At 37.8% G+C, this 17,306-nt stretch overlaps 1 protein-coding gene, 1 long non-coding RNA gene and 1 pseudogene across 2 annotated transcripts; 2 read left to right on the top strand and 1 right to left on the bottom strand.

Annotated features, from left to right (window-relative positions):
* Window positions 1-640: 640 nt before the first annotated feature.
* On the bottom strand, window positions 641-1,242 carry LOC117907806. Its single transcript, XR_004650066.1, has 2 exons — window positions 1,059-1,242; window positions 641-883 (listed from the first exon to the last, which is right to left on the bottom strand). It is a non-coding gene; the product is annotated as an uncharacterized LOC117907806 (long non-coding RNA).
* Window positions 1,243-2,476: 1,234 nt separating this feature from the next.
* On the top strand, window positions 2,477-4,234 carry LOC117905450 (LRR receptor-like serine/threonine-protein kinase EFR). The gene has a single exon (XM_034818369.1). The coding sequence runs from the start codon at window positions 2,477-2,479 to the stop codon at window positions 4,232-4,234; it is 1,758 nt and encodes a 585-aa protein (XP_034674260.1).
* A 5-nt stretch (window positions 4,235-4,239) lies between these two features.
* LOC117905449 lies at window positions 4,240-17,062 on the top strand (annotated as a pseudogene).
* Window positions 17,063-17,306: the final 244 nt, after the last annotated feature.

Below are 17,306 nucleotides of genomic sequence, written 5' to 3'. Positions count from 1 at the left end.
TTTGAAAATTGGAACCCGTGGAGCGTGCGTGTGGGCCTCCACTTCCTCTACCCAAAGCCAAGAGTCATAGAAAGTACTCTTACAGTCTTACACACCTACCATGTATTCTTCCAATCTTATGGAAGAAGTATTTTCTCTGCGTTTTCGGGAGCAGCCAAAGCATCATTTTAGAACAGTGGTTGGAGAAAAGTGGTAATGAAAATGATGGGACAAGTAATTTGTGCATAGACCATGCATATAAGACAAATCAATGAAAGCAAGGTTGCTACGGCGTCATTTGTCTCCAATGACTTGTATTTCAGAAGAACCAACCACTCGTTGAAATGGATCCATTTACTCAGTCACCCATGTACACAGATTTCAATTTTTCTTCTGTTCTTTCTCAATCGCAATTGAAATACATGTTGAGCACTTTCATTGGGTCTATTCCACGTAGAACAAGCAATTCTACGCTGGCAATGCTATGGAAACTCAACTGATGACAATGTAGTTCTATCACCACATTTCTCCTAACTGTGCAGTGCATCCATATGTATTCTACGACATTACCATATTGCATGATATATACCCCATACAGAAACTCTCTACTCTGAATTAAATGAGCTCCAACAGTACTAGAAAGAGAATAAAGCAAGAATTGAAATACATCTCTTTTAAGACACTCATCAATCTTATACATCCAAATGCTGACATCATCATTCAGATCTATTATTTTTCTGATAATCCCCTTACATAATTTTATTTGAATTTCTACATAACTATGGTTATGGGCCCTATGGCGGCGGAGGCTCAGCAAATCCTCCCATTCCTGTGCAATAGCTCGGGACTCCATAGTTGTCTGTACCACAGTCCATGCCAATTGGTACACCCAGAACCCTTCGTCCTGCGACAGATCAAAGTAGACACATGTCTTAAATATTAGTCACCATTTCTCTACCTTATATACATACATATATAAAAAGGATAATAAGACTTGATACATGGAGATGCCATCACTGGCATGTTTATCAGAAACATATATGAAATACATGCGTGGGCAGTCCCCTAAATATACTGACCAAATTTAAGTAGTGTTGCAGCTGTAGCGACCTCAGAGGACATGAGAAGGATGATGCCTACAAAGATGGCCATCAACATGACTTGAGAGGTCTTAAAGAAAGCCATCTTCACCATGCCAAGTATGGAGAACGATGATCTATAGCACTTGCTTGCTCCAATATTTATAGGCAAACCAAGAGAAGAAAAATCTACTGGGCCGTGTAATTAACGGTAAACCTTCTTCCAAGCCAAAATTATTTCTTAATGATATTTACCCTATACAAACAGGCTGGCTCTCAAGGGATCAAGAAAATCATAAGGTCTTTTTCTTGACTTGAAGCACACCGTGTGGAAATGAAAGACCATGCGTACAGTTCACCTGTGACGGTCAACTCAAGAAGTTGCCCTTTGTTGACTTCAATTAAGATTCAAGTACAGGTTGACTCAAAGAGATGACAGCTGTTACACTTTCATAAGATGAAAAGGCCAAGGAAAAAGAACGCTTTTTCTGATGATTTAGGAGAACCAGTGTTTCGGACTGGCAGGTTTTTTTCCATACACGTGTTGAGATGAAAAATAATCGGATTAAAGATAAATTTAAATTTATTTTTTAAATTCAGGTTGATGACTGGTATTGTCCTGTCCTTTTTTTTTTTAACATAAATAAAATAATAAAAAATTTGCTTTCAAAAACAAATAACTTCTAAAAATTTATAATATTTATTTATTCACAAAATATGTTATTTTAATATAATTAAAAATTTTAAATATTAAAAAATATTAACAATATGTCAAATATTTATTGGGACAAAAATTGAAATAGATTTATATAAGGAGAATATTAAAAATTAATATAATTAAGATTAATTAAAAGTCTATTAAATTATTTTTTAATATAAAAATAAATAAATAAAAATAATTTATTAACTTTAATTTTTTTTTTCTTCTCCAATTTTTTTGCCTTCAATTTTTCAAAACCAAACATATTGATAGGAAAATTGGAGATGAAATTTTTTTAGCATTTATATATATATATATATATATATATATTAAAAAAAGTAAGGAAATGATATTTTTTTTCCCCTTTTCCTTGGCACTTTTGGGAATGACCTTAATATTTTCTCTTAAACCCATACACTTTCAAAAATTTCATGAATATTTTCCATGCATACCAACAACCAGGCGGGAAGGGAAAGACTCCCATGTCATAGAAAAAATGAGCTAGCCTTTGTGAAAAAACAGAACCTATCATCAGATGGCTGCAGCCTCCCACTGCTATGATCATTCTGCATGATCCCATCCATGGCAACTTTATAAAATGCTTACAAGCATTTTTCTGACCCAAGGTCCTTCACTCATCACCTTCATTTTGAAAATGAAGAAGCTTCACCATCTCTCACTGTTCATCCTCCATTTCCAAATCATTCTATTCTCCAGCATGAACACGGTGGAAGCTCTAGATGCTAACCCCAACAAACAGGCGCTTGTGTCTTTCAAATCTACAGTCTCGGACCCTCAAAATGCTCTCTTAGATTGGAACTCCAGCTCATCTCACTGTACTTGGTTTGGTGTCACTTGCACCAGGAACAGAACCACCGTCCAATCTCTCCACCTGCCTGGAGTTGGCCTCTCTGGTATTATACCTCCACACCTCTTCAACCTCACATCTCTTCAAGTTTTAGATCTTTCTAATAATTCCTTCCAAGGCCAGATCCCTGCTGGGCTCTCCCATTGTTATAATCTCAGAGAGATCAATTTACGGAGGAACCAACTTGTGGGTTCCCTTCCATCTCAATTAGGCCATCTGTCTAGACTGAAATTTATGGATGTGTATGCCAACAATCTTAGTGGTGCAATCCCTCCAACTTTTGGAAATCTCACCTCTCTTACCCATCTAAACCTAGGAAGAAACAATTTTCGTGACGAAATTCCAAAGGAGTTGGGTAATCTCCATAATTTAGTTCTTCTTCGCCTTTCAGAGAACCAATTTTCTGGCCAGATACCTAATTCACTTTATAACATTTCTTCTTTATCTTTTCTGTCACTAACCCAAAATCATCTTGTTGGAAAACTACCAACTGATATGGGTCTTGCTCTCCCTAATCTCAGGCAACTCTTGTTGGCTGAGAACAGCTTTGAAGGATTGATACCCAGTTCTTTAAACAATGCTTCAGAAATTCAGTTTCTTGACCTCTCTTCAAATTTATTTCAAGGGTCAATTCCTTTCCTTGGGAACATGAATAAACTTATCATGCTAAATCTAGGAGTGAATAATCTCTCTTCCACCACAGAGCTGAATCTTCAGGTATTCGATTCCCTCACAAACTGTACCCTATTGGAAAGCCTCATTCTGAATTCCAACAAACTGGCCGGCGACCTTCCAAGTTCAGTTGCAAATCTGTCAGCCCATCTTCAACATTTTTGCATTGAAAGCAATCTCTTTACTGGGAAATTACCCAGAGGAATTGATAAGTTTCAGAGCCTCATATCCTTGACTATGCAGCAAAATCTTTTCACAGGCGAGCTACCAAATTCCATAGGAAGACTCAACAAACTGCAGAGAATTTTTGTCCACGAAAACATGTTCTCAGGAGAAATTCCTAATATCTTTGGGAATCTTACACAATTGTATATGCTCACATTGGGATACAATCAGTTTTCTGGTAGAATCCCTGTGAGTATTGGTGAATGCCAGCAATTAAACACCCTGGGTCTATCTTGGAACAGGCTAAATGGCAGCATACCAATAGAGATTTTCTCACTCTCTGGTCTCAGTAAACTATGGTTAGAAAAAAATTCTCTGCAGGGTTCTCTCCCCATTGAAGTCGGTAGCCTGAAGCAGCTCTCCTTATTGAATGTTTCTGACAACCAGTTGTCCGGAAACATCACAGAAACAATTGGCAACTGCTTAAGTTTGCAGACTCTTAGCATGGCAAGAAATGGAATAATGGGCTCAATACCGGATAAAGTGGGCAAACTAGTGGCATTGAAGAGCTTGGATCTTTCTTCCAACAATCTCTCTGGCCCAATCCCCGAAGATTTAGGGAGTCTTAAGGTTTTGCAAAGCTTAAATTTGTCTTTCAATGACTTGGAAGGACAAGTTCCAAGGAGTGGGGTGTTCATGAATCTTAGCTGGGATTCTCTCCAAGGAAATGATATGCTTTGTGGAAGTGACCAAGAGGTTGCAGGGAGCTGAGACTCCATACATGTAGTACAAAGAAGAAGCAAAGCAAGCATTTTGGACTCACCATCAGCATTGCAGTTGTGGGCTTCACTTTGTTAATGTGTGTAATCTTCTATTCCATATGGGCATTGGTCTCCCGAAGAAGGAAAAAGAAGGGGACAAAGGAAAGTTTCATTTCCCGTCCTTTCAAGGGGTTTCCTGAAAAGATGTCTTATTTTGAAATCCGGCTAGCAACAAACAGTTTTGCAGCCGAAAATTTGATAGGAGAAGGAGGCTTCGGGTCTGTTTATAAAGGAGTTCTCAGAACTGGTGAAGATGGAGCCGGCACCACCCTTGCTATAAAGGTCCTTGACCTGCAGCAGAGCAAAGCTTCTCAGAGTTTCTATGCAGAATGTGAAGCTCTGAGGAATATTCGGCATCGGAACCTTGTGAAGGTTATCACTTCATGCTCTAGCATTGATCACACAGGAGGTGAATTCAAGGCCTTGGTCATGGAGTTCATGTCTAACGGTAGTTTATATAATTGGTTGAACCCGGAAGACTCCCAATCTATGTTGAGTCTGACCTTAATCCAGAGACTGAATATTGCCATAGACGTGGCTTCTGCCATGGATTACCTGCACCATGACTGTGACCCACCTATAGTCCATTGTGATTTGAAACCTGGAAATGTGCTTTTGGATGATGATATGGCAGCTCATGTGGGAGACTTTGGATTGGCAAGGTTTCTTTCTCAAAATCCATCACAGAGTGAAAGCAGCACAATAGGACTAAAGGGCTCAATTGGCTACATTGCTCCAGGTATTGATCAAAACTGAACTTGCAAAACGACTAGTTGTTTAGACTTGGTATTGATATTCTAATATGCTGTCAATTTGTTTTAATTAGAGTATGGTTTGGGTGGAAAAGCTTCAACAAATGGAGATGTCTACAGTTTTGGAATTCTGCTGCTTGAGATATTCACAGCAAGGAAGCCCACTGATGAGATCTTTCAGCAAGGTCTAAACCAGAAAAATATGCATTGGCAGTGCAAGCAAATCAAGTTTCAGAAATTGTTGATCCTGGGATTTTAAGTCATTCTAATTCTTCGGAGCTTAGCCCCTTTATCAGTTCCTCTGGAAACAGCAACCACAGCAGCACAAGCAGTACCATCAGCGTCGGGCGAAATAAAAATGAAGAGTGCTTGGCAGCCATAATAAGAGTTGGTTTGTGTTGTGCCAATCATTCCCCTAGTGACCGTTTAACTATGAGAGAAACTTTAACCAAGTTGCAAGAGATAAGAAAATTTCTGCTGGAGCTGTGAGGCTCTTCATCCCTCCCATTGTCTTAATAATTATCTTGCAGACATAGTTTTATTACATATTTGTCTGTTGTTGTATGAATGCTCTAAGTTTCTGGAGCTACAATTTAATCTGATTGTGACTCTTTAATGGTAACGAAGTAAAGTTTTTATAGCCATGCCAAATTTCCCATATACACATCCCAATTTAATGATTTTAAGGGATTAATGAGTTGTTCATCTCCTTCTTTCAAGGGGTTGCTACCAAAGATGCCCTACTCTGAAGTTCAGCTTCTACAAATGGTTTCAGAACAGGAAATTTAGCAGGAAGGTTTAAATCAAGGTAAGTTTACCTGCACAACCCACTTGAATCAACTTTCAGAGAATAGCACATTCCCTATTTCTCCTGGCAATATTGAGAGCAACAGCACTCTAGGTAAGCAGGGCAATTTAATTGCCAGAACAACCCACAATGTAGCTATAAATTCAAAATCATGACAAAATGATTATTATAACTATCAGTTGGAGGTTAGGAAAATGTACCTTTCAATGGGCCGAACTTTTCCAAGGCATTAGTGAAGGAAGAAAATTTCTCTGCCATGTGCCTTTGACTTTCAAAGATACTATTCCATTAGCTCCATCAGGTTTTTAACTAGGGTTACAACTTACAACTTGGAAAGATTGAACCCCACAAGACCCTGACTGAGAAATCAAACTGCACTTTCATTTTCATTCTTTCCAACCTACCACTTACCTGAAAACATTGTCAGACAGATTGAACCCCATTCTGCTGCTTGCCAAAAATGGGGAGTAATGAAATCATATCTACCAAGAATTCTCGACATAATTACTCCATTGTAGAAGTGCAAATAACAAAAAGTAGGATTAGATGGTCGTCTCAATCCTTCAGCACCATGCAAAGAACCCTACTCTTCAAAATGTAGTAAACTATAGCTCCCTCAGTGACAAAGTTAACTCGACCTACTTTCTTTTCGGTTTGGTTACTGACTGCTGAAAGAGTAAACTTTTTGAATCTTTTCTCTTCTTGGCTCCCTAAGAAATCTCTACCAAAATGGAGAATTGAGAAACACTATTGTTACTAACAAAACTGCAGAATTTTTTCTTATTTTCTTCTTGTAACCTGTTGGCACAACCTATAGAGATTCAGAATCTTCAGATTTTGCACAGAAAATGGCATGGGGATTCAGTATGAACTCTAGCTAGAAGACCAGGAAGAAATCAAGTACCGAAGGAACAGGAATACAAGGCATAATCAATCCAACACCATTTGAATGTTTTGTTGATTGAATTCAATTAACATGTTAGCAAAGCTCGTAATGAGGGACGTGATCTTGCTCGTGTCGGGTTGCCCACCCTTTTCATTCTAATACTTGATAACTCAAATCAATTAAACATCACAGTGATGCAATCTAGTTTACAGAGAGATCCACCATGTATCATTCACTACAGCTTTTATTATAACATTTGATCCTTCTAAAAGTACAATTTCATAACATCATATTCCCCATGAAACATGACATTATTTGCAGGTGCTGAGCATAGGATAACACGCATAGACAACATCATCTCCAAGTTATTGGGAAACAGAACGAGTTTTTATTTTTCTTCGATAGTTATGGATTTTTTGGAGGATATCCTCCCCGTCCCGACCCATAACCTCCACCACTGTAATCAGCTTGAAGGGATGCACGTAAAAACCTTCGCCCTGCACCATGAAAATTATACATGGTCAAAACACATATATAAGTGGACAATTGATGATTGAATGCTGCTTAATTAGTCACCATGTCCATTCCTAAAGTTCAATCAACCCTGTGACTCTCAGAAACTAAATGTTCATATATAGAACTGCATGCACAACCACTGAAATCAAGAAGAAAAAGGGACAAGCGAAGTGGATCTTCCAGAGTCTAAAATTTAATTTGAGATTGCATCATGGTCTTTTAGGTTTATGAGAAGATTGGGTGATGTATATTGGGATTGAGCTATATGGGCCCAACATGGCTGGCGCTTAGCACATCCGAAGGGAAGGCCAGAGGCCCAGAGCCGTGGCCCCTCAATTACGGCACGTTAGTAATGACTCATTTCAGAAGACCTTACCACTCCTTGCCATGTATCCATTTACTCAGTCAGCCACGTAGATATATTTCAAATTTGTTTCTTTTTTAATGGCAATTGAAATGTGTGTGTGTGCACAGAACTTGGTCTATACTCCATGTAAAACAAGTAATTCCATGCTTGCAATGCCTGAATGCAGTGATAAAGGCCCAAACAAGGATTCTAATGGCAAAAAGAAAATAGAAGAGAATTGCAACACAAGCAACCTCACAATGCACATAATAAGATTAATGTGGATATGTGAACAGCTGATGAAGAACAAAGAGAATAAGCTGATGGAAAATGCTGAACACAAAACCATCCTTGGTTTTGGGATGCTTTTTGTATTTTGTTTTTCAGTTGTTCCATATGTACTTTCATTGTAATAGGGTTTGCCTCCTTTTATATTGCCCTTTCTATGAAATACTTTGCTTATCAGAAGAAAAAGCAAAGAAAAATGAAAATAAAGGAAATCAGATATTAAAGTCTCAAATCCCAGACTCTGACTCAAAATACTTCTTTCCCAATTTTGGAAACTCATTTCATAATGAGTCAAAAAATAAAGGTACTAAAAGGAGCAGAAATTTCTACTAGTTTTCCTAGCCCAAAAATTTATTCAATCAAAAGGACACTTATTGTCTCATTCAAATTCTGGATTAGAAAGGGCTTTCCAATCATATGATTTTCTATTATTCTCCTTTCTACCTTATGTTTACATATCACGTACCACATAAGGTGTTTCACCTGGGATTCACTAAAATAAAATAAGATCCTTTAGAATATAAGGTGGGAGACAATCAAATAGATGTGTAGAACAGAGAGAATTCATACCTACTTCTCTCTGGCTCTTGTTGACTTAGAAGTTGAATAGTAGAGAGAGGAATGTTGGCAAGAAAATGAGATGGCAACCAAGGGGAGGAGGGATCACAGTTAACTGTTGAAAAGGATTAATTCTTCTGTATTGAGATCAATCCATTTAGGCAGACACCTATTTTGTGTCAGAATCTGTAAAAAAAACTAGAACTTGCAGAAAAAAAAAAAATAATTTGAGAGTTAAGAATTGAAGGAAGGCACCCATATATTTCACAAATGAGAATGCCTATTTATAGGCTTACAACCAAACGGAAATTGCAAAAAAATCTCAGCTACTTTTAAATTTTATTGGCACTACTTCTACTAACTGAAAACAGAAAATTATGGAGCAAGAATCTGATATGAAACAATAATAAAGACTAAGTCTAACTAAGACTTTTTCAAACTTCAGAGGCAAACTCTCATGAGTTTTAACACTCCTCCTTAAGATTTGCCTTGGATATGCCAAGCTTCAACCTTAGGAACTCCAGCCTTGATTTAGGAAGTGCCTTAGTCATTATGTCAGCAAGTTGCATATTAGTTGAGCAATAATGCAACTTGACGAGTGAATTCTTTTCAGCTTCCCTTATAGAATGAAATTTTACATTTATGTGTTTGGTCCTGCCATGTTAGACAGGATTTTGAGCAATGACAATGGCTGACTTGTTGTCACAGTAAAGCTCTGTTGGTGAGCTTTATTCCTGGCCTAGATCAATAAGTAATTTCCTTAACCATATTCCTTGATTTGCAGCAGTTGCTAAGGAGATATACTTAGCTTTTGCAATTGATTGTGCCACTACTTCTTGCTTTCTTGAATTTTAGCCAACGACACCTGAACCGATTGTAAATACATAACTTGAAGTGCTCTTCATGTCATCAACACTTCCTGCCCAATCACTATCAGCATAGCCATCTAGCTTAACTCCTCCTATCTTTAAATACCAAATGCCAAGATTTGTTGTACCTCTAACATACTTCAGCACCCTTTTTGCAACTCCCATGTGAACATTGCTAGGTGAACTCATGAATCTTGAAAGCAAACCAACTGGAAACATCAAGTCAGGTCTGGTTGCTGTCAAGTATAGTAGGTTGCCTACCAAGCTTCTATATGTAGAGGGTTCCTTAAGTTTCTCACCATCATTCTTTGAAATTTTCTCATTTTGTGCCAGCGGAGTTGCTACTTCTTTGCATGATTCTAGTTTGAATTTCTTGAGAATATCAACAGCATATTTTTCTCTGTGAAATGAAGATACCCAAGCTGCATTGGTAAATTTCCATTCCAAGGAAGTAGTTCATGATGCCAAGGTCAGACATCTCAATTGCATCCTGCATTTCCATTTTGAACTCAGCCAGCAATCATACATTGCTTCTAGTCACTAGCATGTCATCAACATAAAGTGACACTACCAATTGCAAACCATCCTCATTTTGTTTCAAATACAAAGTAGCTTCATTTTTACTCCTCCTAAATCCAAGTTGGATCAGGTGAGAGTCAATTCTTCTATACAAGGCCCTAGGTGCTTGCTTCAAACCATAGAGAGCCTTTTGCAGCTAGTACACTTTGTGTTCATGCCCAGTAACCTCAAAGCCTTCTGGTCGTTGAACATAAATTTCTTCAAGAAGTATACCATTTAGAAAAGCCGACTTGACATCTAAATGGTACACTTTCCATCCCATTTGACCAGCAAGTGCAAGTAACAACCTTATAGTGTCATGTTTGGCTACTGGTGCAAATGTATCACCATAGTCCACTCTAGCAACTTGAGCAAAACCCTTCACAACCAATCTAGCCTTGTGCTTAAAGATTGAACCATCTGAATTGAATTTGGTTCTGAAAACCCATTTTACACCAATTGCCTTCTTAGCTTTAGGTAATTCTATCAACTTCCAAGTTCCATTTCTTTCAATAACATCAATTTCAGCTTTCATAGCCTCAATCCATTCTGGAAATCTTGCAGCTTCTGTGTAACATGTAGGCTCAGTATGTACAAGATTGCACCTCTCATACACATTAGATAATGGCCTTACCTTAAGCACTGGTGTGTCTGAAGTTGCTTCAACATCAAGTGGATCTTTTGCTGGTTCAAGAATAGATGGAGTGGTTTGGTCACATTTATGGACTTCTTCAAGTCCCAATTCAAGTAGGAATTTTCATCAAAGTGCACATCTCTACTTATCACAATTTTCATTCTACTCAAGCTATAAATTCTGTAACCTTTTGATTCTATTGCATACCCAACAAAAACACCCTTCTCAGCTCTTTCATCAAGCTTACCTCTCTTGATAGATGGCACATGAAGGTAACACAATGAACCAAACACTTTCAAGTGCTTAACAGATGGTTTTACACCAAACCATGCCTCTATTGGTGTTTTGCTCTGAACAAACTTAGTCAGTAGTCTGTTAAGCAAATATACTAAGGTGCTAACTGCTTCAGCCCATAGAAGCTTTGGTAGTTTCTTCTCGAATAGCATGCACCTCGCCATCTCCATTACCGTTCTATTCTTCCTCTCAAAGACTCCATTCTATTGCGGTGAGTATAGAGTTGTCAGTTGGTGTACAATTCCAGCTTCTTGACAAAAAACATTGAACTCTTTTGAGGTATATTCACCTCCATTATCAATTCTGAGCACCTTAACCTTCTGGCCACTTTGAGTTTCAACCATTTTCTTGAAGCTTTTGAATACAGAGAGAACTTGTGAATTGGTTTTTAGAAAATAAACCCAAGTCATTCTACTGAAATCATCAATAAATAGTGCAAAATAAACATTGTTGCTCAATGAGACTATGCTCATTGGTCCACAAATATCTGAATGAACTAATTCCATCTTTTGAGTAGCTCTCTTGGACATATTTTGAGGGAATGATGTGCGATGTTGCTTCCCTAGCTCACAACTTTCACAAGTTTGAGCATTAACTGTGATTTCAGGCATGTCTTCAACCATACCAACTTCTTGCATAAACTTTAATGACTTCAAGTTGAAATGACCATATCTTTTGTGCCAAACAACACTCTCATCAATCTTGGCACTAAAGACATGACCTTCAACTAAATCAAGCTTCAAATAAAAGCCATTTCCATTCATTTTAATTTTTGCTCTCTGTTCCATGTACACCAGTGATAAAACAAAATTTTTCTTTAAAAGAGATTGCATATCCATTTCTTAGCATTTGTGTAACACTAAGAAGATTTTGATCTAGTTCTGGAATGTAAAGAACATTAGTGACAATTTTTGTACCTCTCTTGGTGCTTATAGCAATTGTCCATTTTCCTTTGACCTGCACAACTTCACCATTTCCCAACTTGACCTTTGGTTGAATTGATCTATCAATGGAGGTAAAAATTGATAGATGTTTGGTTATGTGACTGGTGCAACCACTATCAATGAGACAAGTATTCAGTTCATGAGAACTGAGTGCTTGTGATGCCATAAATAAATGCTCATCATCTTTCTTGTCTTCTTCAATCACATTTGCATGTTGTTGTGTTTGCTGTTGAGATTGTTTTTTCTTGGCTCTGCAATACTTCTCACTGTGGCCAAGTTTATACAAATAAAAAGAGGTTAACCTTTGTATCAACAATCTTTCTCAACATAGTTGGTTCTGCTGCAATGAGAGCAAGGCGAAAAGTTTCCTTTTCTTGAAGATCCTTCAGCTTTCCCTTTGTTGTTCTTGAAGAACTTCTTTCCTTATAGGTTTCCAGAACTCTTTCCCTTATGATTTGCTTGAAAAGCACCTTTAGTAGCTTCATCACCTCTCATTAAGACCCTTTGCTCCTGCGCATGAAGCTTGCTGGTTAACTCTGCAATTGTGAGACTTTGCAAGTCACAAGACTCTTCAATTGCAGAGATCTTGGCTTCAAACTTTTGAGGTATTGAAACCATGATCTTTTCTACCACCTTTTGATCTGTAAATGCCTCACCAAGAAGCCTCATTTAAAAAACAACATCCATTAACTTGCTAGAATAATCTTTCACAGATTCATTGTCTTTCATCTTCATCAATTCAAACTCTCTTTTCAATGTGAGGAGCCTGACAATTTTGACTCTGTCACTACCCTCAAATTCACCTTGGAGCTTGTCCCATACCTGTTTAGGTGTTTCCAAGTCCATGATTTTGGTGAAGATGTGGTCTGCAAGTCCTGAATGTAGGCAGGTGATGGCTTTGTCTTTCTTGAGTTTTTCCTCCTCATATGCTTTCATCTGAGCAACTGTAGGATTTGCTCCCAATGGTGGTGGATCAGTTTCAGACATCACAACATTCCATAAACCTTGAGACCTTAAGTAAAACCTCATCTTGACAGCCCAAATGTGATAGTGTTTACCATTAAACACTGGAATAACAGAGGAAGTACTGCTGAAAGTAGACATGTTTGCACCACAATTACCTAAAAATATAAATCTCAAACTCACTGTGTTTAGCACTCAAAACACTCAAAGAAACTTTGCCTCACAACCCGTAGGAATAGGGCTCTGATACCACTGTCAGAATCTGTAAAAGAAACTAGAACTTGCAGAGAAAAAATAAATAATTTGAGAGTTAAGAATTGAAGAAAGGCGCCCATATATTTCACAAATGAGAATGCCTATTTATAGGCTTACAACCAAACGGAAATTGCAAAAAAATCTCTTCTACTTTCAGATTTTATTGGCCCTACTTCTGCTAACTGAAAACAGAAAATTATGGAGCAAGAATCTGAAATGAAACAATAACAAAGACTAAGTCTAACTAAGACTTTTTCAAACTTCAGAGGCAAACTCTCATGAGTTCTAACATTTTGGACAGATCTCAAATTAGTATTCTTCTTATAGCACTTGGACCGAGTACATTCTCCTTGGTATAATTTTAAGAAATAATGTCGTTGATATGAATCCATTGACTATTCAATCCATCTAGAAACTTTCAGAGTTGTTTTTCTTTGACAGCATTTGGGATTATTATAACATGTTTTTTTTTCAAACATTGATAAGACATTCTCACAAAAAAGTCAAAGGTCTATCAGTCTTGCTTGTCACCCTCTTTGTATACTAGTTCTAGTGGTATCTTCCACCTAATAATATCTGAAAGGGAAAACTATGCACAAGAGGTCATGTTCTCAAGTATACCCTGCATAGCAAGAAAAAAGGGAGCACAATCGACCAATTAATCAACAGATTTCTGTTTCTTTTGCAGAAATCAGAATTGATCAAATGATTTCAGCCATCCACTGCTGCTAAGCTTGACTCTCCCTCTTGATACTTAATACAGAAAAATGGCTTTTCCCTCATTATGGAATCTAAGGATGAAGCATAAGACAGAAGCTAGTTCTAGTAAATAATTGTATAAATTTAAGGTCATTTTCTAATCTTGTCAGATAGGATAACCTGGTTAGAGAAATGGTTAGGAGGAAGTAACATTGCTCTTAACAGGGACTGATTAATAAATAATTTGCCCTTGTTTGATAATTGAATTCAACTTTTCAATGGTTATCCTCCTACACACATCAGGCCTTAACATGTGCTGGCAGCTAAAATATAGACTGCAAATCTTGTATTCAATGACCATTCTTTCGAACATGAAGAAACATCTCCATTTTTCATTGCTCATCCTCCTCCTCTTTCAAATTATTCTATATTGCAGCATGAACAGGGTAGGATCTGTTGATGCTGATACAGATACTCTTGCACTTCTATCTTTCAAGTCCGTAGTCTCTGACTCCCAAAATGTTCTTTCTGGGTGGAACCTGAATTCATCTCACTGTACTTGGTTTGGTGTCACTTGTGCCAACAACGGAACTAGAGTTCGGTCACTTCGTCTTGCTGGTTATGGGCTCTCTGGTATGATACACCCTCGCCTTTCCAACCTCACTTGCCTCCAATTGCTAGATCTTTACAACAAGTCATTTTATGGCCAAATTCAACTGGATTTTAGCCATCTGTCACTTCTTCAGAATATTAACCTTGCAAGAAACTCCATTAATGGTACAATTCCAGTTGGTCTCTGTCATTGTTATAATCTTGAGGAGATTTATTTCAAGTACAACCAACTTATTGGGAACCTTCCATCTGATCTTGGAGATCTGTCAAGACTCAGAATTCTTGACGTTGCAGTGAATAACCTTACAGGTGTAATCCCTCCAACATTTGGAAACCTATCCTCTCTAACTGTTCTCAGCCTAGAAAGAAACCAATTCTTTGCCAAAATCCCAAATGAGTTGGGTCATCTCCATAATCTTCAAAAACTTTAGCTCTCAGGGAATCAGTTTGAGGGAAAGATCCCTTATTCCATCTACAACATTTCTTCTTTGATTTACTTATCTGTATCACAAAATATGCTTGTTGGAGAAATACAAACTGATATGGGCCTTGCACTTCCAAACCTGGCAGAAGTCTACTTAGCACACAACCAGCCGGAAGGGCCAATACCCCGTTCTTTGTCTAATGCTTAACAAATTCAATTCCCAGACTTTTCTTCAAACCACTTTCAAGGGTCAGTTCCTTTACTTGGTAACATGAATAATCTTAGACTCTTACATCTTTGCCTGGATAATCTCTTTTCCACCACCAAGCTTAATCTTCAGGTATTTAATTCACTGGTAAACTGTACCCAATTGGAGTTTCTATATCTTAATGATAACCAGCTAGCTGGCAAACTTCCAACTTCAGTTGCAAATCTTTCTACTCATCTCCTTGAATTTTGCATCGACAACAATTTTCTGACTGGTAGCATTCCCCAAGGATTTGAAAGATTTCAAAATCTCTTGGCCTTAGACGTACACCAAAATCTTTTCACAGGTAATGATACTAAGTGCCAGAATTTAAAGAGAAAGTCTAAGACAGAACAGGCTTAATGGTAGCATACCCAAGGAGATTTTCAGACTTCTTGATATAATCGAGATGTATTTGGCACATAACGAACTAAGTGGTTCTCCACCCGCCCTAGTTGGAATTTTGGAACGCCTTGAGGTCCTGGATGCTTCTAATAACCAGCTTTCAAGAAATATTTCAACAATTGGTTCTTGCCTAAGTCTCTGTACTTTCAATATTGCCACAAACAAACTCTCAGGCTAGATACCAGTGTCAAAGGGTAAATTAATAGCATTGGAGGCTTGGATCTTTCTTCCAACAGTCTGACTGGGGGAATCCCCGAAGAGTTAGAGGATCTTTTGTATTTGCAGATCTTAAATTTGTCTTTCAAGGACTTGGAAGGACCAGTTCCAAGAAAAGGTGTTTTCATGAACCTCACCTGGCTTTCTCATACAGGAAATAATAAGCTCTGTGGTAGTGACCCTGAGGCTGCAGGAAAGCTGAGAATCCCCACATGCATCACAAAAGTGAAGTCAAATAGGCATTTGATACTCAAGATTGTGATTCCAGTTGCCAACTTTGCTCTGTTAATGTGTGCAGCCTGTATCACACGGATGCTGATCTCCCAAAACAAGAAATATAGGAGAGGAACAAGCTTTTCATCTCCTCTTTTCAAGGTGTTGCTACCAAAGATATCGTACTCTGACTTCCAGCTTGCTACAAATGATTTCTCTGCAGAAAATTTGGTAGTAAAGGGAGGCTTTGGATCTGAATATAAAGGAGTTTTCAGAACTGGTGAAAATGGGGTCAACACCATTTTTGCAGTGAAGGTTATCTGACTTACAACAAGGTGAAGCTTCTGAGAATTTCAATGCAGAGTGTGAAGTGTTGAGGAACATTCAGCATCGAAACCTTGTGAAGGTTATCACCATGATCAAGCATTGACAAAAGCAGGGTTGAATTCAAGGCCTTGGTTATGGAGTTTATGTCCAATGGTAACCTGGAGAAATGGCTGTATCCAGAAGATACTGATTCTGGGTTAGCTTTGACTCTGATCCAGAGACTAAATATTGCAATACATGTAACTTCAGATTTGGATTATCTGCACCATGACTGTGATCCACCTGTTGTCCATTGTGATTTGAAACCTGCAAATGTACTTTTAGATGATAATATGGGAGCCCATGTGGGAGATTTTGGACTGGCAAGGTTAAGGTTCCTTTGGAAGAATCCATCAGAGGATGAAAGCAGCACAATTGGACTAAAGGGCTCGATTTGTTACATTGCTCCAGGCACCACACACAACTAAAACTGTCCTAATCATTGTTTTCCCTTTATGATTAGTAGTACAATTTTTTGAGTGTGGGTCTTCATTACTCTAATGTGCTGTTATTTTGTTGTAGAGTGTGGTTTAGGTAGCAGGATTTCAACAAGTAGGGATGTCTACAGCTTTGGAATTTCACAGCAAAGAAACCCACAGATGAAATGTTTCAGGAAGGTTTAGATCAGCATAAGTTGGCATCTGCTCAGCTCATAACTCAATTTTTAGATATGGCTGACAAACGGCTTTTTAACAATGATGCTTGTACAGACTATAGCATCTTCACTAGTTCTTCTGGTGACTTTAACAGCATCATTAATAGCAGCAAGACTTTGTCCCATTCGCAAATCAAAACTGAAGAGTGTATTACTGCCATAATACATGTTGGTTTGTCATGTGTTGCTCATTCAACTACAGATCGTTTAATCATGAGAGAAGCATTGACAAAGTTGCATGATATTAAAGCTTTTCTACTGGATTTGTGAGCTATATTATTTCATGATAGTGCAGAATTTTTATGTTCAACTTTATGTCCTATTAATTAAAGCTACAAGTTCCTAATCTGCAGACTGAAAATATGGATGTTTCTATGGCTGATGTTTCTTGATACATTTTATCTGAACTGTTTGGAAATGTGTTAACAGCAAAACAAAAGCATCTTGGTCTATCTGCAAATGTAAAATTCTTAAATCAAAATGATGGATCTGGTTGGGGTCAGAAAGTATGCCT

The sequence above is a fragment of the Vitis riparia genome, chromosome 18 (assembly GCF_004353265.1).
Source record: "Vitis riparia cultivar Riparia Gloire de Montpellier isolate 1030 chromosome 18, EGFV_Vit.rip_1.0, whole genome shotgun sequence".
Classification (NCBI taxonomy): domain Eukaryota; kingdom Viridiplantae; phylum Streptophyta; class Magnoliopsida; order Vitales; family Vitaceae; genus Vitis; species Vitis riparia.
This window is presented reverse-complemented; position numbering and strand designations above follow the sequence as displayed.

What these genes read in the sequence shown, in the direction of transcription:
- LOC117905450 (XM_034818369.1), top strand. Translation starts at nt 2,477, where the DNA reads ATGAACACGGTGGAAGCTCTAGATGCTAACCCCAACAAACAGGCGCTT.